Source organism: Dipodomys merriami, unplaced genomic scaffold (genome assembly GCF_024711535.1).
Source record: "Dipodomys merriami isolate MVZ:Mamm:240054 unplaced genomic scaffold, mDipMer1.0.p SCAF_10, whole genome shotgun sequence".
Taxonomy (NCBI): Eukaryota; Metazoa; Chordata; class Mammalia; order Rodentia; family Heteromyidae; genus Dipodomys; species Dipodomys merriami.
In genome coordinates this window covers 36,259,658-36,284,712 of record NW_027202271.1, presented here as the reverse complement: position 1 = coordinate 36,284,712, position 25,055 = coordinate 36,259,658, and the positions used below count along the sequence as shown (strand labels likewise).

At 34.5% G+C, this 25,055-nt stretch overlaps 1 protein-coding gene across 1 annotated transcript in view; it reads right to left on the bottom strand.

Annotated features, from left to right (window-relative positions):
- The window catches only part of Otogl (otogelin like), an 88,765-nt gene that overhangs the window by 63,382 nt on the left and 328 nt on the right, over window positions 1–25,055 (bottom strand). Inside the window, exons 3-9 of the mRNA XM_070037862.1 lie at window positions 22,568–22,620; window positions 20,904–21,066; window positions 17,563–17,670; window positions 16,490–16,628; window positions 10,277–10,411; window positions 3,625–3,774; window positions 2,799–2,918 (exon numbers count right to left, since the gene is read on the bottom strand). Coding sequence (XP_069893963.1) covers window positions 2,799–2,918; window positions 3,625–3,774; window positions 10,277–10,411; window positions 16,490–16,628; window positions 17,563–17,670; window positions 20,904–21,066; window positions 22,568–22,620 — 868 coding nt within the window. The remainder of the gene's footprint in view (window positions 1–2,798; window positions 2,919–3,624; window positions 3,775–10,276; window positions 10,412–16,489; window positions 16,629–17,562; window positions 17,671–20,903; window positions 21,067–22,567; window positions 22,621–25,055) is intronic.

Here is a 25,055-nt window from a genome sequence, read left to right as displayed (position 1 = left end):
ATTCTCTAGTTCAAACTATTCACCACAATAATATTGACTTTTTTTTAAAATTCATTTTATGCACTCTAATCTATCCAGCCTCTCTCCCACTTGTGAGGCAGCTCCTGCCTCTTTTTGCTATCTTCTCTTCTATAAAATTTTCCTCCCCACATCCTGTAATTCTTAAAAGAATTCATCCCCCGATCACCTTCTCCAAGAACCATCCTATCTACATACTCTATGCTTCTATCAGAGCACCTATCTTACAATTATTTTTATTGTTAATTTTCTTGACCTCACTAAGCTAAACTTTGAAACTTCTTAGGAAGAAAGTATGTCTTTCTGATATTCAGAATCTAAATATAATGGAAAAACTAGTGCTAAATAAAACTTAGAGAATGAACTTAAGAATAAAAGGAGGGATAAAACTGACCAATGGTTGCTAAATTGTAGCTTGGTAAGAAGAATGTGTGTCATGCTATCATTGCATAGTCAAATGACTATGGATAGTGACTGTGTACTATATATCTCAAAAAAGCTAGCAGAAAGAATTTGGGAAGATTTGTTTTAGTGACAAATGGACTGGAGGTAATGGCTCACACTTGTAACTCCAGCAACTTGTGAGATAGAGACTGGGAGATTATGGTTTGAGGTCACCCTGATTAAGACTCCATCTGAACAATGAAGCCCAGTGAAGTGGTGTAGCCAAGTGATTAGGTCAAAGATGTAGGTAAGAAGATAATGGTCCAAGTTGGGTGCCAGTGGCTCATGTCTGTAACCCTAACTACTCAGAAGGCTGAGATTTAAGGATCATAGTTCAAAGCCATCCAGGGCATGAAATTCCATGAGATTGCTATCTCCAATTAACCACCAAAAAACTGGAAGCGGTGCTGTGTCAAGGCACTAGCTTTGAGCAAAAAGCTCAGGGATGGCACCCAGTCCCTGAGTTCAAGCCCCACAAGTAACAACAACAAAAAAATATCATGGTCCAAAGTTTGCCTCGGCAGAAAATATGACATATTATCTGCAAAATAATTAAAGCACTAATGAAACAAATGATGATTTGACTTTTAGATCATTCTATGAGATATAAATAAGGAACTTCATTTTATGACATTTAAAATCATTTAACATTCTTAATGTTTCAGAATTATGAGAAACTTGTTATTCACTGATTCATTTGCAAATAGGAGAAATCTACAAAACATCTACATTCATGAGAAATGAATATGGTAATAATTAAAAGAATTTTCTCTCTTTCAGTAGGTATTTTAGATAATTAAAAAATAAAACCTTGGTGCAATATCACACTGAAATAAACTGCTCAATTTTTACACAATCAGAGATAGAGATGTTTAAACCCACCTTCTGTTGATTTTTTAAATGTCTTAATGCATGTTAAGAGTATTTTGCAAAGTACTAAAGTAAATAACCACATGGTTGGCAACCAATCAAGAAATTATCATTTCATAATGCCATAAAAACAACATTACAAGGAAAGAATACTATCAAGTCCTAATTTGGATCTGTTTTTAGTTAATTCAACATTTAAGATGTGTTCCATTGAACAATACCTTATTGAAAATTTGTAAGTTAAGGTACAATTTCATGTTAGTTAACTTTGAGAAATCCTTCAAACACTCCCCTCCTTTATGGGTGTATAAAGCCTCAAGTAATCTTCCAAAAGAAATATGTAAGTATGCCAGGTCCCATGGTTTCCCTTATCTTCAATAATTAGTATATGTCTAGGACAAGCAGAAAAGGTCAAAAGCTATGTCTATATGACCATATGAGCAGATGCTAAGAAAAATGAACCCCAAGATAGGGACATAAGAAGTTTTATGTTTTGTTGTTGTTGCTTTTAATGTACTTATAATGTACTACGTGATTTTTTTTGTTTCTCTTGTATGTTCTTCCCCCAGGGTATAACCCCTGTTTTTACTGTATTTATTCTGGTGCCCTACATCTCATATATACATTTTTCTAATTTGGGGAGAGGAAGAAAAATAACAAAAAGCTGAAATAAGGATACAGGTTGACCCATTGTAAAAATGAGATGTACAAGACACTATGTTGAAAATGAACTTTACAACTTCGGGGGGAAGGAGGGAGAGAGGAGTTGGGGAGGTGGGGAAGGAGGGGATGGTAGGAGAAAAACAAAGGAGGGGGTAAAAATGCTCAATAGAAAATATACTCATTACCTTACACATGTAACTGTACCCCCTCTCTACAGTATCTTTACAATATATATTAGAAAAATATATATTATTTAACTTTTCCCAAAGGCAGATGTCTAACATGTTCTTCCCTATATGCATGCGTGTGTGCACATCTTTGTGTTGTGCAGCATTAACAGAGGTTGTGTTCTAGAAAACAAATGTTAAAAGACATTCTGCTTGGATTTATTCATTGTTTTAAGATGGCAAGTGTATATACGTCTTAGCAATGCAGATATATTGACAAGGTATCTTGCTATGGCCAGGAAAACATGAGGAAGAAAATGTAAGTTCACACATAATCTCTGCTACTTCCTGGCTATATAATGCACAAGGTGACACAGGTCAGCTGAACTCAATAAGATTCAATTTCTTCATCCATGGTATAGAGCATCATAAGTATGCATCATAAGTTTGTCACTCAAATGCATTGGAAGAGAAATCTCAAAATTCATCCATCATGAATTACTGTAGACCATTATGAAAAATATTAACATAAATATATTTAGAATATAATTTAATGTTTTATTCAAAGAATAAAATTTCCTAATAAAAAGTTGTAAAATATGTTGTCTTATTCTAAAATACATATACTTAACGTACCTGTCCTAATGCCCAACTATCTCCAAATACCTGAGCATTTCGTACTTCCAAATTATTAGATGTGGTCATATCATTTGAAGTACATTTGTCAAAGTTTCCACACAATCCTGACAGTTTATTCTAAAGTAAAAGACAAATATCACGAAACATTTTATATTTAACATTTACAGACTCATATCCAAAGTTTGAAAGATTAAAACATACAGCTATTAATTTTGAAAGCAATTATCTACAAAGAGAAATAAGTTGAAGAAAGTTGATTTTCTTACCTATTTAGTTTTAACTGTGATTATTTGCCAGCCTCCAAATCTTTTACTAATTCACAAGTTACAAATATTTTAGAACTGATGGTACTAATAACATGAATAAGTCAGAAAAACTATAAGCAGACACTATTATATACATATAGTATGTATGTATATATATATGTTTGTAAGTATATATAGTTATATCAGTATATATCTATATGTTTTGTAAGTATATAAGTCTAGATATGTTTCTATATACTTATAACACTTTTAAACTTATTAAAATATTCTTAATATTGAACAAAATAGAGAAAATAGATTGCAGCAAATGAATCTAATTGTACTACAATCAAAGCTGAAAAACAGAGAAAAAAAATTGTTGATCTAGGCAATCCTGGAAAATATACTATTAGGTGAAAGTAAAAAGGATCAGAATTCACATCACTGGATTCTAGTTGGTAATATTTTTCAAAGGGGTTAAGTAATTCTGAAAATATTGCATTTTTCTTTCTATCAAACATCAAAAGATAAATGCAGTTTCATTTCGTACATCAACTGTATAGGTTAGGTTAACTTACTTTCCACTGTGGTCCAACTTTGATATGAATAGTTGTCTTCTGATCCCAAAGAACAGTAACATCTTCCTCTGGAAAGTACACCACCGTGTAGTATCCAGCCTTCCAAAGCTGGTAAGTAGGTTTATTTTCTAGAAAGAAACCTGATCGTTTCTTCTAAAAATAATAATAACAATAAATTGTTGGTGGGAGTGTAAAATGTTCAACCACTTTGGAAAGCAGTATGGAACTTCTCAAAAGACTCCACATAGAGCTCCCCTATGATCCAGCAATCCCACTTTTGGGTATTTACACAAATGATCACAAACAAGACCATACTAAAGCTACCAGCCCAACTATGTTTATTGCAGCATTATTAACCATAGCTAAGTTATGGAACTAACCCAGATGCCCCTTGGTAGATGAAAGGATCAAGAAAATGTGATATATATATATATATATATATATATATATATATATATATGTATACACACACACACACACACACACACACACACACACACACACACACACACACACACAATGGAATTCTATGCCTTCATCAGAAAGAATGACATCACCCCATTTGTTAGGAAATGGAAAGACTTGGAAAAAACTATGTTAAGTGAAGTAAGCCAAGCCCAAAGAAACATAGGTCCCATGGTTTTCCTTATTTGCAATAACTAGTATATGTCTGGGACAAGTAGAAAAGATAGAAAGCTACGTACATATGACCAGATATGATGAAGTTAAGCAAAATGAACCCCAAGATAGGGACACAAGTGATTTTTTCTTTCTTGCTTTTGTTTCTAACGTATTTATAAGGTACCATGTGATTTCTTTTGTTGCTTTGTATGTTCCTCCCCTGTATAACCCCTGTTTTCACTGTATTTGATGTCTGTATAATTTGGGGAGGGGAAGGGGAAAAACAAAATGTTTAAATAGGAATACAAGTTGACCCATTGTAACAATGAGATGTACAAGACACTATGTTGAAAAACCAACTTCTCAATTTAATCGGGGGGGGCGGTGTTTTGACGGGGGGGGTGTAGTTGTGGAGGTGGGAGGGAAGGGATTGTAGGGGAAAAATAAAGGAAGAGGCAACAATGCTTGATAAGAAATGTACTCATTGCCTTGCTCATGTAACTGTAACCCTCTGTACAGTATTTTCACAATAAAAAAACTTATTAAAATAATAACAAATAAATACATAAGACTGATAATTAGATGCAGACTCATAGAAGGGCTCAACATGGATAAATGTGCAAAAGTAAAATTTTTATCAGTTATGGAGAACACAAAACCAAAACATGGGAATAGCCATGAAGGACATTAAGAAATGAGAGAGAAGATGAGTTACCCCCAAGGGGATTAGGAAAGTCTCTTATCAAAGGTAGGATGTGAACTGATTTGTACACCTTTATACACAGGAAAGTATACCAGGTGATGATAATGAAGAAGTTATCCTAAGAATAAGAAATGGATTAAATCAAGTTTAGGGGAAGAAATGTCCAAGACATGTTCATGACTAGAAAAAAAATCATCTAAGGGCTATAGCATGGATTATCTGATAGTCTGATACTCGTAACAGAGTAACTATCTTAGATACAGAATATAGTCAATAAAGTGAAAGGGAAGTGACATTGCATATTTAAAGAAAATAATATTTATTCTAGAAAATAATGTCTGTGCATATTTAAAGAAAATAGTGAATATGCAAAAGTACAGACATTAAAGATGAAATACACAGGAAAACTAATTTCGAGTTCCTTTCTCAAGCAGAGTGAGAATATGAAAACAGAGTATTCGCCCAAATATAATTATATTGACTATAACCTTGAAATTAACTTAAATAATAGCTTTAAAAATACATGATTGTGTCAAGGTAGGTAAAACTAATTTATCCAGAAGCAGAAGAAAAAGGTGAAGGAGATATGAAATCCTTTCCTCACTTTTCTCCCCGAAGTAATAACAGAAACATAGCTTGAGGATAATTCTACTGCAGTGGCATTTAAATAAATATGTCAAAGGACAAATAAAATAAACCTAATTATATCCCTATGAAGCTTTCAGTCTCTTAGGCCATGGCTGCATTTAAACGAGGTGTGTAGTACTGTATTGTTCAGAAGATACACCTGCATACATTGATGGCTGCTTATACTAACCTCACATTCTTCTGTTCCTCAAATCCTGCTGTATTGACTATGCTCCAACCAGACTTCCTTTCTTTCTGTACTTCCTGTTTTTTCAAGATTAGGCCATCTCAGGTCCTCTTGGTTTTCTTCCTGCTAGGTCTTTTCTCCCAGAAAAGTGGATTGCCTTATTCATACAAACCGTCCCATGCTGCTCCCTCCTTTATGGCCCTCAAAAATCTCTTACTCCACTTCCCCAATGGACTGGATTGGTGAGCACTTGGCCAGTCAGTCCATGCTCAGTGAGGAGGTCCCCCCTTTAGAGTTTAAATTCTAATAATTTTCCTTTGAGTATGTGCTCAGTAAGGAAAGTCCAATGGCACAAACAGTACATAACAGTGCCTCAGAGCATCTACTCAGGTGGCTTTCCTCTTCCAAATGTGGGCCAGTTTCCAAGGACTGATCCTCAGCCACCTGCTTTTCTGTCCCTGCCCAGGGACTACATACTGTAAATGTCTATCATGCAGAGCTAGGGTAAGGGGAAGTTGGGCCCACAGACTTCATTGCCTACAAGCAAGATCCTCAGCATTGTGTGGGTCTGCACTCTCCTCGGGAAGAATTGCTGTGTCCAAGAGAGCACAGAATTAAATGATTTTTTAAAAGAAAGAAAGAAATACCATGACAGGTCAAGAAAAACATGAAACAAAGTTTTTTGTTTTTGTTTTTGTCGGTCGCAGGGCTTGAACTCTGGGCCTGGGCACTGACCTCAGCTCTTCAGCTCAAAGCTAGTGCTCTACCACCTGAGCAACAGCACAGCACCATTTTCGTGGGTTTTTTTGTTTTTTGTTTTTTGTTTGTTTGTTTTGGCTTTTTTCTGAGTGGCTTATTGGAGATAAGTCTCCCGAACTTTTCTTGCTCGGGTTGGCTTTGAACTGCGATCCAGAGATCTCAGCCTCCTGAGTAGCTAGGATTACAGGCATGAGCCACCAGTGCCCGGCTGAAACAAAGTTTTGTCATAGTTGTCCTTTTAAAAAATTGCTGTAACAAGTGAACCCACATTTTTCATTTGGGTTCTACAATTTGTGTAACCAGATCTGCCACACAGGTACTCTGCTAGAAAACCTATTTAAAACCTATTTGTTTTCATTACACTTAGTAGCTAGTAATTCAACTCATCTTTGACATTATTGCCTTTCCTGACAGGTTGGTTTTAAATTAGTTATTAAGATGCAAAAGATTAGACAAGGAAGTTTACTGCAAGATAATAAAACCATGTATAGTTTAGATAAACTAAACATATATTTCCTTCATGTCTGATTGAATTAGGACCATGTCTATATTTTTTTTAAAAAAACAGATTTTCCCCTTTTCCTTGGATAAACTATTTGTCATAAATAAATGGTAATTTTTTCCTTATGATTTTTACTTGTGTTCTTCTACAAGTATCTATTAGTAAAGGATTTTTTTAGGGACAAATTATTTTTGTGACTTTTCTTACCCAAACTTCATTGTTTATATCATATCTAAAGATACTTCATCAACACCCACATATGGATGAAAATTGGAAGTTGAAAATTACACAGAGCTGTAATTACCACTTCAAGAATGTGTCAAACAGTTTTTATGTGAGCATTTACCATTTTCTCTGGTGTTTTTTGTTTAAACACTGTGGTCATAAAGACAACTTTCATTTATAAATGAATAGCTAGTTGATGGCTAGGCCAAAGTCCTGTAATTATTTCAAAAAGATGTCAATGTGACTGAAGAGGCTCTGTTTTGTCCAAAGTGTGATTATTTCCTGGTTGGTTTCAATGTTTCTACCTTAGATATGTTTTAAAGAAGTGGTTTTTCAACCTTAGTAGGAGAATTTGGGATACTTTAAAGAATACTCACTTAATTTAAATCTTATCCACTGAAGTTATGAGGCAGAACATGGAAATCAGCAGCATAGATGACAAATATTGGAGATGGCTCTAGTTAAGATTTGCATACCAAACTTACAGAAATGATATTCTGAAGCCTTAGAAAAGTGGTCATTTTTTAAAGGACCATTTATCAGATCATATATAGTAAACCTGCCTTGCTGTTTTGATCAAACAAATTTTCAAAAGCAAAAGTTATAAATTCCTGTGTTCACACTGGGCAGCTCACCTGATACAGAAAAGCTCTGTCAGTTATTGATTGTCTTTAAATTATTTTGTGATCTATGAAGTGCTCCCTTAGCCTTAATTCTATGAAAATACATTAGACATCCAAAAGCAAATGTTGCCAGAAAAGGCAAAAGTGAAGAGGTAAGATGTTAGATTTTTTTTATGGAAGTCAGATTTGCTTTTTTCTCACATTTTTATCAGCACTCATTACCTGTACAAGGGTGTTTCATTTTGACATACCCCGTAGTGTGCAGTGTATGTATGTATGTATGTATGTATGTATGTATGTATATATGTATGTATGTATGTATGTATGTATATATTAAATAGACCTGCATTAGACTCACTCCCTCTGGCACTTCACTTCCTCTCCCCCACTTTCTAAACTGATTTCAAAAAGCTCTATTGTTCTGTTTTAGCAATGTACATAAATGTACATAAATTTTAACCATATTCACTGTCTACATTTGTCCTTTTGGCTCCCACTAGTATTTCACATCTTTAACTGGAATTTCCTTTCATCCTGAAAATCTTAGATTTGTTGAAAATCTTTGATTTGTTGGTTTGTCCTTAGCAGAAGTAGAGTTGCTTAATGGGGGGAAATATTACAGTACTAAACTCTATGTATCCTATGATTTCAGAGTTATTTTTTTTCTCAGCAGTACTCTTCTGGAAGAGCAAAACCTATGGATGTCAAAGGTTTACTATGCTTCCCATTTCCAAAAGTTCTCGAAATCTGAATGTCTTCTGTTATTTAAGGACTTCTATAGTGTGGATGGGTCCACTCCTTGACAACTGTTCTTGACCCCTGCCTAGTAAGTAGATATCCCTTCTTGAATCTCTTCATCTAGTATCTATCCTTCACCTATTATCCCATATACTCTGCTTACACAAAATGAAACCACTTGCACTTATCTATACACGCCAATTTTGTCTTCCAACTGTGCTTCCTTAAGTAGGAGCATTCTCTATTGTCACCCTACTCCCTGTCTTCACTGAGCCAGTATCTACTTATCCTTTAGGATGTAGTCCAGATTGTTTCATACAGAGCCTATCTTCTGAGCCTTTAGAATTAAGAAGGATGAAAGAGAAGAAGGGAACCATTTCTTGAAATCTGTTATTTCACATTATGATGAAAATCCCCAATTGAGCTCAAGATTGTGATGATCATCCAAAATTTACAGATGGGAAAGCTGCAGTTTGAATAAGCTATGAACCTTGTCTGGTATGATAGCAGGTCACGAACAGGGGTTTTAAGTCACTACTATCTCCAAAATCTATGCTCTTAACAATCACTCTAACCATCCAAGTTTGCTGTAGGCATTCCCAGAAGTTCCAATAATAATATCTTTATAGACTCTTGCCTTGCCATATCATGCTGCACATCTTTATGTACCTGAATGTATCACTCACATGAGTGTAAGTTAAAGGCAAGCATGATTCACAGTTGTAGTCTCAATACAGTTTTGATATACAGAAGATATTGTGAATGGATGAATGAATGAATCAAATTATTTGTTTTGTTAGATTTGCGAGGGTTCTAACGGTACAAGAATTAGTGAAGGAAGTTATGATCTCAGTTATTACACAGCTCAATATAATTGAGAGAGATAGACAACCACATAAGTAACTTCTCCAAGATGTAATAGGATACTTGAAGGCATAAGGAGGAGGTGCTTCCTGAAGAAGGAAAGACATCGTGCATGAGAATATGTCAAATTGAAAGTCATACCAAGATAGAAGCAATGATATTTCATGAAGGAATAGAGTATAAGACTATAGAGTATGTAAACCAGGTTGAGGGGGCTCTCCAAATTCTGGAATGTGAGTTTGAAATAGAAAGAGATAAGAGATGAGACAGGAAGGTGAAAACAGCTGCTTCTACAAAGCCAGGTATAAGCAATGAAAAGTTTTGAAGCATTAAGCTGGATTCCCATTTCAGTAAGGAGCTGGGTGGAGCTGAGAGAGATGGGGAGAATGATGGAAGGGACAGCATTGATCAACATGCACTGTACTCCCCAAGGGATATGCGGACTTGAAACTCCTTGCTACAACTGCCTGAAGATGATACAAAACTTTAAAAAGAAAAACCATTCTAATTATAGTATGTGTGGATGGATTACAGGAGAAGGACGATGACTGGAGGTCAGACACAACGTGGAGGTACCAAAGCAGTCTAGGAAGTTAGTGTCAGTTGATGACCATAAAAATGAAGAAACAATTGGGGATATGAAGAAGTGGAGTGTAAACAGAAGAAATGAGGAATGCATGATAAAAGTCACATAAAATGACAAAAATGCAAACGTAACTGACATAAAAATGTTGAAGCATTTTATTCTATTTTCAGTATCCTCAGGACAAACTAAAATGATCCTAAAAAAATAATTCACTAACCTGTTTGTAAGGAGTATCATTCAGATAAATTTCAGTGTCCCCAACTGAAATCAAGACACTTTTAGAACAAACAATATCATTGTCGAAGCACTTCTTATTCTGGGAAATCACAGATATATCTGAATCATCTGTAGTCTGAAATGTCAAAGACATCTTATTAATATACAAATTCAGTATACCTAACTTTATTTTTATTAGCAATCAAGATCCCAATTTATAATGGGTTACATTAGAATTGAAAATATTCTACTTCTAAAATCAACAAAATTATCTTAATCTAATAACATAAAAGTATTTATGGAAAAAATAGCTCAACATTTAAACACATGCTTCTAATAACACTACTAAAGTTTTGATCTAGCAAAGCTTTTTATACATTTTAAACTCAAGTTTATTAACTATTATCATCATTTTCTTTATCAACAAATAACCAACAAGTCAAGCATTCACTTAAGGGAGTCCTAGAATAACTATCGTCAGGCAAGCCTACGTTTTGCTTCATTTTAGAGAGTTTATTGGCTGAATAGTTTTTGCACTCAAGTTAGAACTGTAATAATTACAAAACTATGGCATGCATTAGTAAATTAAAAATGTATATTCCTTACAGGTGTTGTTTTGAGCTTGGTATATGATACCTTATTTAATTCTTATGATAACTTTTAAATTTATTTTTGAGATTTTTACAGATCAGGAAACTGGTTAAGAAGGATAATTGGGGTGGAATCTCAATGTTGTTTTGATTTGCATTTCTTTTATGGCTAGAGAAGTTGAACATTTCTTCATGTGTCTATTGGCCATTCTCAATTCCTCTTCAGAGAAGTTTCTCTTTAAGTCTTTAGCTGACTTATTTATGGGAGAGTTGTTTCTTTGAGGATTTCTTGTTGGGGGATTTAATTTTTTGAGTTCCAAGTATATTTTAGATAGGAAACCTTTATCTATTGTATGCATGGTGAAATCATTCAAGTTTTCTTAGATAAATAACTGCAGAGACAGAATTCAAAAGTCTAATCTGTTTTGAATTGTTTTCATACTATTGGTGGAGAAATTGAGGGTGGATTTGCAATGTTTGAGGAGAAAAATCAACATCAGGCTACAAGTAATCTTTACTTTCAAAAAACATTATTTAGCATCCACAGGCTAAATCTAAGCTCTGTTTAGACTCTCTCCCCCAACTTTACACTCCATCCCGTAGAACATGCTCCAAAGAACCATTTCCTAACTTTGTCTTCCAGTTTCACAGATGGCTGCTCAGATTTTGGAGAATTCAGAAATTCATTATAAAATGTTATATTAAGCATCTGTATATTTTATTTTTAATCAACAAATTAATTTTCAATGTATTTGTAAGACATTATGGTATGTTGATACAATGTGGAATAACATACTAATGATCTCATTATACATATCACTTTTCTAGGAAGAAAGTCCATGAATTTCTGGCAAATTTCCAAAGTGGTCTTCTCTACTCAAAAGTTGGAAGTTACCACTTGACATTTTGCTAACTTAAGGAAGGTTAGAATTTGATCAAAAGGGAGGGAAGGAATGTAATGTTTCTCTTTGGACCAAATGTGCAATTTTCAATGATTTGCATACATTTCTTAATGCTTTTCTGTTGTGAGATGCATGAGTGAATTTTGTTTGCATAGTGAGATAAGGCTATTAAATTCTTAGTAGTCAAATAGGACTTCATGTAAATTCTTCACACATAGTTTCTCACATCACTAGTAATATGAACACTGGATCAATATGTTTCTAGTTCAGCCACACTCTTCCTGACTTATTAGTAATTACTTCAGCCTTGTGCCTGGCGGACAGATTTTCAATGAAGGGGTTGATGGAAGAATTAATGTGTCTCTCTGTGACTCATTTTTCGTTGGTAGGTGCTGAACACTTTTATTCCTCTTAAACAATTCTTTCACAACGCATTGCCAAAATTTTGAAAAGTAGAATAATAAGAGCCATTAAGATGATTATAGGATTGTGCTGCTCAAAAGAGTAATACCATACTTTATGCTTTCATGAATGGTTTTCAAAGAAGAAAGAAAGCACAGAATTCAGAGATTTTGTTTTGCTCTTCCTGTTCAGAAGAGTTATTATATTAAAGGATGAGAAATGCATGCTGCAAAGCTTCTATTGCCATTAAATTTCTATTCTTATTCATCGAAGTGTTCAATGTTAGCTATATTTTTATATTAAGTAGAAAGTGTCAAGATATATTCCATGTTAGATTGTCTGTCTTATAATATCATGCTTTGCTGACAGAAATCTGGAACAACAGAAATGTCTAAGAGTTGTGTTTCTACAATTTCTATTTCTAATCTATTTCAAGTTAATATTAGGTTTAGAAATAATGCCAGAGGGTTGCTAGGCAACATAGTAAGTAATGATTACAAAGCTAGAGAAAAAAGGTCAATATCAGTTTGTTACATGAATTCCTCACACCCTTTATTCTCTTTATTCTGAAAGCTCTGATGGAGGACATTTCCTCTTAATGATTCCAAAATTTGAACTGTCAGCAACTGTCAAGGTGTATATTAATTACTGTATTTCATGTCAATCTCAGTACTTGGTCCCACGACAACCCCAACCCCTTTAAAAATCTCTGCAGATATGGTAGCTTATAGATCAATAAGTAAATAAACAGGATCTGTATCTTCAAAGTATTTTAAGACCACAACCAACAGTTTTGTAGAGGAAACAGATATGGGGATATGGAAATTGTGGGGCCTGGTATTTTAAGAAACTTCAGGTAAAAGGCACCAGAGTAGACAGTGTAATCAGAGAAACAGAAAAATGAGGCAAGAGGGGAAAAAAGAAGAGAAAAGATACTTAATTGGATTTTGCATCTAGGTAGTTATTGACTTTTGTGATGATGTTTTTATATTAGTTTTGTAATAAAGTAAAAAATGCAATTCTCCTGCATCTGGAATTTGTAATCAACAGGAATAGAAAAAAAGGAAAGAAAGCTATTTAATAAGGAAGGGGAAATTGAATCCCTGTTCACAGAAGTGACTCCAGACTCTAAAGCGGCAGGAAGTAAATGAATGATGCTGCAGCCATCCTATGCCTCATAGGAAATACTGACTCTCAGAAGAAAAAAAAAACCTTTTTTATGTTTCACAGGAACTTTCTTAGTGGGTGAAATAAGCAAAGAATCAGAAAGAATGACATTGCCCATTTGTTAGGAAATGGAAAAGATTTGGTTAAAAAAAAAATTATATTAAGTGAAGTAAGCCTGGCCCAAAGAAACATAGGTCCCATGGTTTCCTTTATTTGCAATAACTGGTATATGTCTAGCACAAGCAGAAAAGGTCAAAAGCTATGTACATATGACCATATAAGATGATCTTAAGTGAAATGAATCCCAAGATAGGGACACATGTGGTTTGTTCTTTCTTGCTATTGTTTTTAACATATTTATAATGTACTATATGATTTTTTTTGTTTCTTTGGTATGTTCTTCCACCACGGTATAACCCCTGTTTTCACTGTATTTGATTCTGGTGCCCTGCATCTTATATATACATTTTTCTAATTTGGGGAGGGGAAAGGAAATAACAAAATGCTGAAAAAAGGATACAGGTTGACCCATTGTAACAATGAGATGTACAAGACACTATGTTGAAAACAAACTACAATTTCAGTGGGGGTGGGGGTTAGGGGGGAAGGCATAGGAGAGGTGAGGAGGGAAGGTATAGTAGGGGGAAAACAAAGGAGGAGGTAACAATGCTCGATAGGAAATGCACTCATTGCCTTACTCATATAACTTTAATCCCTCTGTACAGTATTTTTACAATAAAACATATTTAAAAATAAAATAAAATGGAATTCCATGAACAAAAAAGAAATTAGGTAGTAGAATGGTAATTTATTAGTAATAGTTTTTCTCTATCCAAATTACTAAATTAAATTCAGTACAGGCTGTTCTGAAATCTATTCTTTTCAAACAATTTTTGGGGGAAGAATATTGAAAAATGTAAGAAAATTAAAGAATATTTTTGTTTTGTCATAAAAAGGCACATATAATTCTATAACTTAGTTTGGACATTTTTTTCTAAACTAGGGTATCTCTATATAGCCCAAGATGTCTTGGAACTTGAAATCTTTCTACCTCAGCTCTCCAAGTGCTGGGGTTACAGCCATGAACCACCACACTAAGCTCAATTTAGATTTTAATACTATGCATATTTAAGTCTTATTAAGTGAACTAATCCTCAACCAGGTATTAATCCAAGCTTAACTGCTACTAAAAAATTGGAAAACTTCCTTATGGTGTGTCTTCTCATACACAGGCAAGCAACTCTATCAAAAACTGAAAATGACTGGTATGTATTTATTATAGCATAAGGAAGGGACTTGAGTTCTGATTTCTTAATAATCCATCCATTTTTGCTTTATGTCTACAAACCATATTATGACTAGTAGGGATGGAATGAATTTGAAACAACAAAAATTCAATAATATCCTAAAAGTATCCCAAGGTGATGTACACTGATACTAAAATTAAGAAGTGTTATCTTTGGAAGTGGCACTGTAGCTCAAGTGGTAGAGTGCGAGCTTTGAACTGAAGAGCTGAGGGAAAGCATTTAGGCCCAGAGGTCAAGCCCCACAACTGACAATAAAAGAAAAAAAGGAAGAAAGAAGGAAGGAAGGAAGGAAGGAAGGAAGGAAGGAAGGAAGGAAGGAAGGAAGGAGAGAAAGAAAGAAAGAAAGAAAGAAAGAAAGAAAGAAAGAAAGAAAGAAAGAAAGAAAGAAAGAAGGAAAGAAAGAAGGAAAGAAAGAAGGAAAGAAAGGAAAGAAACAAATAAAGAAAGAAACAAAGAAACAAAGAAAGAAACAAAGAAAGAAAGAAAGTAATGTTATATACTTCATAATGAGTGGATTTTTCATAAATATTAATGGCTCAGTTAAAAAAATAACTGAGTTTAAATTTGTTGCCTCTGCACATATAATTGTGATATAAAAACTACCAAGCCAGTAGAATACGAGAACAGGACAGATCAATATGGGCTAGAACTTTTATTTGAGACAGTAGAGGACCTCAGATATAGACAATTTGCTGAGTAAAGACAGAAGAAAAACTAAGAGACCTCAGACAGACTGGCAGAGAATTTTTATATGAAACAGGTCACATGAAGAACCACAAAGACTGGGTGGTTAGCACAGTCTTAGCCACAGTCTTTGTGGTTCTTAATGAGAAATGACACATATAGTACTAGGAATATTAATGGAATGAGACAATTTGTCATAGAGAGGAACTTGAGCTGGAAAGACAGCCCAAAAGTGAAGGGTTAGAGGTGTACATATTGATTTGGGAGTTATTGGTCAGAAGTATAGCTAAGCTCATAGGAGCAGGTGAAGACATCAAACATTAGGAAAGAAGGGCAGAGAACCAAGAGCTCTGTCAACACTTAATGGACCACACTGTGTTCCCATCATGGTGTTCCTCTCCTGTGAAACAATGATGACTAAGAGATGACCCTTGCCTTAAAGGAACTAATGCTAGAGTCATCTTTCTTATGGAAGAGGAAAGGAGCAGCAATCCAAAGCAAGGTAACAAAGGGCTGATAGAGATACCAAAATATAAATTAAAATGAGAATGATATACAAAAATCAATCTGAGACATCCTGAGAATAAAGCCTATTCATTCAAAGACTTAACTTATTAAATATTCTTCCTGATTTTTAAGTTCACAATCTGAACTTCAAGGTATGAGAAATCCTAAGTTCAAATGTTTTTTCTAAAACTCACAGAACATATATGTTCATTACTGTGCCTGTCTTATGCTCCAAAAATAAACAACACACACACTCACACACACACACACACACACACACACACACACACACACACACACACACACACACACACACACACGGAAGCTGCATGCCATCCTCTATGATTATATGACCGCCAAACTCATTCTCAGATATTGCCCTATAAGAAACTTAAAGTCATTCATAAGGGATCCTGAAACAGCATCAACAAAAAACTCTGATGGTTTAAAAGATAAGCAAGAGCTTTGCTTAAGTTTAGAATGCTACACATTATACTATTCATTTTTACTTGATGGACATAATATACTAGTTTTAAATTACTGTGACTTACACACATTTTGTTAATGATTTATAGGTTTGTTATGTCAGATATCAACATGCCGTCATATATTGTCTTTATGCAAGTTCAAGTAGAAATGAGTAACCATTATCTACCTTAAGCAAAAACACCTGACAGTCACTGACGTAGTCATATTCCAGTCCATCGAAAGAATGATAATGCCTATCTCCATATATTGTGCACACTGCTGGACACGGGTAATATGTGCAGTTGAACATTCCTCGTCGACAAACACTGTTTTTTTAAAAAGAGACAACATGATACACTGTACCAAGAAACCTGATATAATGTTTTTTAAGAGACATTTGCTCAGCTTGTATTCTATAATATTCACCTGCACTGGAGACACAGCTAAACAATAAAGTGCTTGCCTGGAAAATGTGGGACCCTGAGTTCAAAACCAACTAGTCTAGAGAGAAAGAGAGACAGAGAAAGGGAGCAATAGAGAGGGGGGGACAGAAAGAGAGAGAAAGACCATTTATTCAGGCAACAATTTTTAAAAGCAGTGTAAATTTATGTGGATAAATCTATTAAATCTGTACATTAGGCATAAACTTATACTTCATTTTAACATAATAGCAGTCACCAAAATGAAGCCAATTTTCTTAGTCATATAGAAAATAGATGGTGGAATAAAAATTAACCATCTAGGTCTGTTAGCCAACAACAAAACAAAACAAAAAAACAGTATCATCTTCGAAGTTAACTTAATACCTAGCTGTGATTTCAGAAACTTTGTGCATATTTTATGGACGTTATATTTAAGTTATTGTGGGGTTTTGGAGGGGTCACTTCTTTTCCAGACAGAACGCCTTCCATTAAATGTGATCTACACTTTAAAACATTTAGCATCTTATTTTAAACTTGAGAATTTTTTCCTATTAAATTCCCAAATTGTTCTATTCACACTTTTCTTCTTCGCTCAAAAAGTATGCACCAAAACAGCAGTAGTTCTCCATTAACTCCTGAAGCCTTTAAAATCTGGCTTAGTAGGCTTGCCTTGTTTTTGTTGTTGTTGGGTTTTTTTCGTTTTTTTTTTTTTTTTTTTCGTTTTTCTGCTTTAAAATTCTCCTTACTCACTCTTACTTCGGCATGAAGTAAATTCAGCTAGGTAATTAAAATGAATGCAGTTGCTCAGAAGAGTTGTGAACTAAATGGATCTCATTACCAAGTGTAACATGGTGTAGCAATGACTTCTCCGGAGAGGTATTCCCAGTCTTTCCAGATGCATGGACAGCTTTCAGGAACATAGCATTTCCCTTTGTGCTCTGCCATTCTTCAAAATGAAAAAGGAAAACATGATTAGTAAAAACTGCTGGTTTTCATTTTTAAAAATAATATCAGTAATCCTGTCACTTTCCACACCATCTTCTACATTTTCATATTTATAATAGCAAGATAAAGTCTCTGATCAGAGGTTTAATAATTTTTCACATCTTTACACAGCGTTCCTTGCAAATCACAGCATCAAATAAATTCCAGCAGCATTCTCCCATCACCCTATGCCATGCTATGCACTGAGGTAGATGGATGGGGTTGGGAGGGATGGGGAGGACAATGAAAGGGATGATACTGATCAAGATACCTTGTACTCCTAAACTGACATGCTGAACTGTAAACCCTTTGCACAAGATAATAAAAATAAAATTGAAAAAAAATAAAGAATAAATTCTAGGCAAATGACCAAGTGTGATTTTTTTCTTTTTTGTTAGTCATGTAGTACAATTTTTAAAAAAGAAAACAGAAACGCATATTTCTAATAATGTGAGCTATTATGAAGAAAACATTTAGATAGGAAGGAAAGTCTCTGCTTTCACTATTAGCTATTGTAAGTGTCTATAAATGTAACAATTTTTGATAGAACAGTAAATTGTGAAATGGATAACATTTCCTGTTACAGGTTATACAGGGTAATCAAAGGTTCTTTTGGTTAAATAGTTAAAATAGTTAAATAGTTAAAATTCTTTCTTATTAGGTAAAATAAAGAGAGTTTTCTCCAGATGTGTTATAAATAAAGCAAACATATCTCATTTTTATTAATGCATTATTTTGAATGTTAGTTTCATTTAGTGTTACATTATACCATGAAAAAGTACCTAAAGATATTTAGGAATACAAAGATTAAAACATAGAAATTTGTCATAAAATATGAACACTACTATGAAAATAAATTCAGTGTCAGTGAATTAATTTTGAGGTGTTATCAAAATACTTAAATATGAAAATGAATAAGGATATATATTTATATATATTACAATATTAACTTTTTTAATGAATAAGTTTTTTATTGTAAAAATACCATACAGAGGGGTTATAATTACATGAGCAAGGTAATGAGTACATTTCTTATCAAGCATTGTTGCCTCCTCCGTTGTTTTTCCCTTACCATCCCTGTCCTCCCCATCCTCCTCCACTCCCCCTCCTCTCCTACCCCCAGCCAAAGTTGTAAAGTTTGTTTTTAGATATAACATCTTGTACATCTCATTGTTGCAATGGGTCCACCTGTATCCCTATTAAAACAATTTGTTTTTTCCCTTCCCCTCCACAAATACAGTGAAAACAGGGGTTATACCGTGGGGGGAGGGACATACAAAGCAACCAAGAAATCATCTTATAAATATGTTAGAAACAATAACAAGAAAGAAAATCCATTTGAGTCCTTATCTTGGGATTCATTTTACCTAACATCAACCTATCTGAACGTTTCTGCTTATCTAAGACATATACTAGTTATAAATAAGGGAAACCATGGGACCTATGTTTCTTTAAATATTCTCAAAATTCTCTTCCTAAAGTATCTTTTATAAATAATTTAATTATTATAAATAAATTTTAGAGTAAATATTATAACTATACTATAAAGATGTTTTAAATGTGTAATGTAATAAGACAATATGAAATAAGTATTATAAAATAAGAAAACTGAAATAATTGAAAATAAGTGAAATAATTGTAATAAAATAATAAAAATAGCTAATAGAATACATAAAATGTGACACTTTCTACATTTGTCTTAAAATGCAATAATTTGACATCATGAAAAATAACATAGGTCCAGGGATGTAGCTCAGCAATAAAGCACTTGCTTAGCAAGTATGAGCACTGAGACTAGAATCTTGAATTTTGCTTTTTTTTTTTAGTGTTTGACTTTCCCTCTCATATTTCTTCTCCCATGGCACTGTGCTTCCTTATTCAGTGATATGCTTTCCACTGAAATTCCACCTAGGAGAACCATCATGTTGATGGCTGAGTAACAGTGAATAAAGGTACTTTGGTATGTAAATGAGGCATTACCTCAATAGATTGCTTTCTGTCAGGCTAATAAAGCCTAAGATTATGATTTCTCCTCTCAACTTGCCCAAACTTCTTGTTACTCCTAAGCTTTGCATCTCTGTTCTAGAAATCCATTCTCCTCACTTAAGCCTCAACCATAGTGTTAATCAGCTTCTTGTAACTTAGTAATTTATACAAACTATCATTGATAGATTATCACAATAAACTAAGGTCTTCCTTAAATGTGTTACTCTGGCAGTAAAGACACCAGTAACAAAAAGTAATATTTTTCACTGTTTTCTATGACCCAGAATTGAAACTACCCTAAATGTAGTACTACTCATTTTTAGCATAATGACAATATCTAAGGTATATAAAGTTGTTACTTCATATAAAATTCATATATTAGTGCCTTCTCCTGTATCCTGTATCCACAGTATTTTAACACTGGGCTCCAAACACTGGAGCACAATCCCTATATATTCTGCTCAAAGTAATAGTTTTAAGTGATTATATAATGACCAGTTAGATTTTTTTTGTGACTAACAAAAAATGTAAAAGAGGAAAGCTGTAAATCACTGTACATTAACTACTTTAAGTAGGTTTAATCAGTAGGGCATATCATAAACACTAATCACACACTCTATAACCTGAGTGCTACTTCTAGTCAACCATTCAGGAAGCAAATATCATGAAGCCTATTCTTTAAAACTGTCCTTATTCTCCAAATGAGTACTGTTCCTTGCCCTAAGATACTTTATCTAATAAGAAGGACCAATACTTAAAGCCATTTATATTTGCCTCTTTCCACAATAAATATATTCCTTATGGGTCCTTCTATGGTATAGAAACTGTTGGCACTATCAGGATCCATGGAAGCATGTGATACTAGGATATTGTCCCCCAAAAGAGCCAGTTACAGTCAGATGGAAGACAGGGTAAATTTACATCACCTCAAATAACTTTATTTCTGTAAAAAAAAAAAAAGTTAAAATAACTTTATTTATTTCTGTTTTAAATAATTGCAAGTCAGTCAGAGGCCTCTAAAGCAAGGCTCACTATATTTCCATACAATCAGAAAGGTAGTGAAATTTAACAACATTTAATCAGTACGTAAAAAGTCATTGTGAAACTAAAAGTAAAAGGTGATCTAGATTGGAGTGGGTGGAGGCAGAGAATAGCATCACATACTTTAGGAAACAAAACAGAGAGAGAAAGAAAAAAAGAGACACTTACCCTGCTGCACAAACACAGCCACTTATACAGGGTGAGGATGGGGCACAAGTGAAGTTCATGGCCAGGTTTGCACATGTAGTCTCACAATTTATGCCACCAGCTGGCAACGCAGGGTCAGGAAACCTGCAGTCAAAGTATTCCTTTCCTTCTGGACAGGCATGAACTTCAGAGATAAAGCACAGATGAAATGTCCTTACCTTCACATTCATTCAAAGCACAAATAATCATATGGACATATATCTGTCATCAAAACAAAATTTACCATAGAGAATTTCATCCATTATGATCCAACAATGCTTTGTTAGTATGTGGCTTTTTTTTTTAATTTAATTTTATTTTATTTGAGAACATACTGTACAGAGGGGCTACAATTACATGGGCAGGATAATGCATACATTTCTTACCAAGCATTGCAGCCTCCTCCTCTGTTTACCCTTCACCTCCCTTCCCAGCCTCCCCCCTCCCCCCACCCAAGCATACCCTCCCCCACACACACACCAACATTGTAAAGTTGGTTTTGACATGACATTTTGTACTTCTCATTGTTAAGAGATGAGCAAGCACACTTTCCCTAGTTAGGTTTTTTAGTTATCAATGCTTCGGGAACCTATTTTGAATTTGAAAACCTTATCAGCCTCTCTAAGGAAATAACTAAAGACTTGAACAAGTGGCATATGTATGATTATTTGTGCTTTGAATGAATGTGAAGGTAAGGACATTTCATCTGTGCTTTATCTCTGAAGTTCATGCCTGTCCAGAAGGAAAGGAATACTTTGACTGCAGTCTATCTGGGCTTCTCTTCTTTCTCGGCAAGTCACTTGAAGCATATAGGAAGAGCAAATGCCCTAGGTATTAAATGAGCATGATTCTGGAACAAAACCTGTCGAAAAGGCTGACATAACCTGAGTCTTCAAAAAGTAAATCTAGGGCATCGAATGCAAAACTCACTTATAATAATATATACATGGCCATCCAAATAAATTAGCAAAGCAAGCACTCACAATTACTTTTATCAGCCTAACTTTTCCCCACCCACAAGAATGAAAGCAAGGTCACTCATTGGCAAAGAATTCTGCTATAGTCACTGAGAATTTGAGGTTCTAGCTGTATATTAATAATATAAGGTCCCCTGACACATAAAATATTCGTGAAAGGTATTTCATGATAAAATGATACTCTAAGGAAAGATAACAATAGAGATCTTCTTTATGCCATTTTTAATTGACTAGTCCCAGAGCCTTGATATTCCTAATTTAGCCCAGAAACCCACATCACTAACACAACCTTGGTCATTGATAGAAATGCTCCAGACCGATTGAGTGATCTTGGGTGATTGTACACACAGTAAAATCTAAAAGGTACTAATTGACAGTATATGTTTTCTCAATTTGTGATCCACAACTCATGAACTCATGTCCCACAGGACACAAGAGACGGTCCTTTTATAGGCAGCATCCCTGAGCTAGTCAGCTCTGTTCCTAAGCAGTCGAGTATTATACAAATATTCTAATTCTCAGTGTAAGAAAAAGGGTAAGGAGCACTATGTTAAGAAACATTCCAAAGCTTATATCCATGCACTTTGGCAAGGAGGATTGTGTTAAGATGGATGACAGAACAGTGGAAGAATACTAGAGCTCTATTCTTCATAAGGAAAATGAACTCACCAGCAGAGGGCGTGGCTGGCTCATCACATTTCACAGTTCCATTTGAACACTGGCTGGAAGTAAAGAAAACTTATGAACCTAATCCTTCAATTTTTCTGTGTTTCAACAACAGTCTATGAAATTTATGTATGTGTGTTATAATGCTTTTCTCATGAATGCTTTTTAGAAATGTTATCACCTTTGATCTAATTTGAAGGCAGTGATTTCAGTTTCACTTATTTTTGTCAAATACATATGGGGCATTGTAAGAGGTGTTAGGACACAAACACCAGAACTCAGATTTGTTTGCTCAAGTATTTATAGTCTACTGGGAGAGTAATACACACAATCATTTATGCAGTGTGGCATATACTACCCAGTATTATATTCAAAATCTGATGCCAACTGAATCAGTACTATCAGAGGTAGAAAACCTTTAAAAATTTGAACAATAGAAGTGGCCGTGATTGGTATAAAGTAGGATGACTATAATAGTCAATGAAACAAATAAATGAGGAAGAAGCAAAGAAGTGTTCTATGGAAAAATGTGCGAGGAGATGAAGATGGTCAAAGAGGCAGGGTCCAGGTCCTACTGAGGTACTAAGCAACACTGAAGACAGAAAGGTCAGCAGGTTGGTTTGGATTTTAGGAAAGCCATCCCAACAACAGAACTGATGATATCATAGATTCATATTCTTCCTTTCAATCAGGATTGTAAGCTAAAGTTTTTGTATCAGACAAAAAAACACATTACAGGACAAGTAACTTGAAGATGATAGTATGACATGGAACAGCATGCCCATGCTCAATAATTACTTGAAGAACTTTCCTGAAGGGAAATTTTTTCCTTCAGGTTTGCAGCAGATCATGTGTTCCAGATTTAAGCCAAGATGAAGAGACTAACTAATATATAAGGAGCTGCATCACATGGGAAATATGTATAAGCATCCATTAACAGGAGAATGACAATTGGAGGTATAGTTAACTCACACTACAAATGACATAGAGTAGTTGAGATAGACAGATCTCAGACCATACATCCAGGTCTTCAATATAACAGTTCTTCACAGAGAGAGTCAATTTGAAAGAAATACGAATGAGGTCAATGCTAATCGAATTTTTATTTTTCAAACTGAATAGGGGTTGAGGTTGTTCTTGCTAATTTGTCATGAATTTGTCAATTACATCGAACCCAACATTTTAGCAGAATTTAAATAGCAGAATGGATCTGGTTTGTTCCTAATAAAATTCATGTTGAGGTGTGGTCTCTAATGTAGTAGTGCTAAAAAGTGGAACCTTAAAGAGATGAAGTCAAGCAGAAGGTGCCTAGGTTTTCCATGCTTTGCCTTTAAAGGGATTACTGATTTTATCATCAGAGTGAGGTTGTTGGTTTTACTTTCCAAGTGAGATTGTTTATTGACTTTCTTGGTTCTCTTTTCCATCTCCCCTCTCCCTCTCTAACACACATACACACACACACTTCCATCATGGGATTATGGGAGTCTGTTTCCCATGAGGACCTCACCAGAAGCTCTTATAAGTGCCATGCCATTGGACCTCCATAACTCTCCATAACTTCAAACTAAATAAGCTATGTAAAGTACTCAACTTTAGATATTTTGCTATACCATCACAAACTACACTAAGACGATTTAGAAACTTACAAGGATGAGAGAATTGATAAAGTAGTGGCATGCAAAGAAGAAGAACAAGTCAACTATGTATAGCAAGTAAAACCAAATAAAATCGAAGATGTTGGGTATCTACTGGCAAGGTTCGTTGAGTAATAAGGAGGTGTCAAAAATGACTCTCAGACTTCTGATTTGGAAAGCATGCAGCTAGTAGCTACTAAGATCTCTACTATCTACTAAATAAAGTTATAAATGCTGGTTGTCTTTACATCTTAATCAGGAGGGGATAAGGTAAATGGAGTATAAATTATATTCCACTGTCAATACAAACGGAGTAGCAGAATAAGATCCACAATACAGCAAGCACTTCAGAGCCTGGGTGCCTGGGAATCCGTTGCAGCTTTATTATCAATTTGGTTGGCTACTTGCCTCATTTTCCTTGCTTACAATTGGAACAAAGTAATAGTGTCAACCTATTTGATTGATAGGTATGTTTTAATAATTATAGAACACTCAAAATGGTGCCAGGACTATAGAAAGTGAACAATAATAGCTAGATATCATTGCGTTCACCACTAATATCTTTTTATCTTGTTATCTGGGGACATCTATGACACAACTAAAACAAAGTTAGGAACTGATGGAGATAAAAGTGTGCTGCTGCATAGACATGCCTGCATTTTTTTTAACAGGCAGGTTAGGACTAGAATGACAGTTTTCACACACTGGGGAGAAGACACATTGATTCAAATGTGTGACAATGTTCAAGTCTGTTTTGGAATTTAGTTGTTTGTATTCTGAGCCAGACCATGAACCATTCATCCAACAGCCCTCAGTAATATACATAATATTTGAACACCCATCTCTCCCCTACTTTC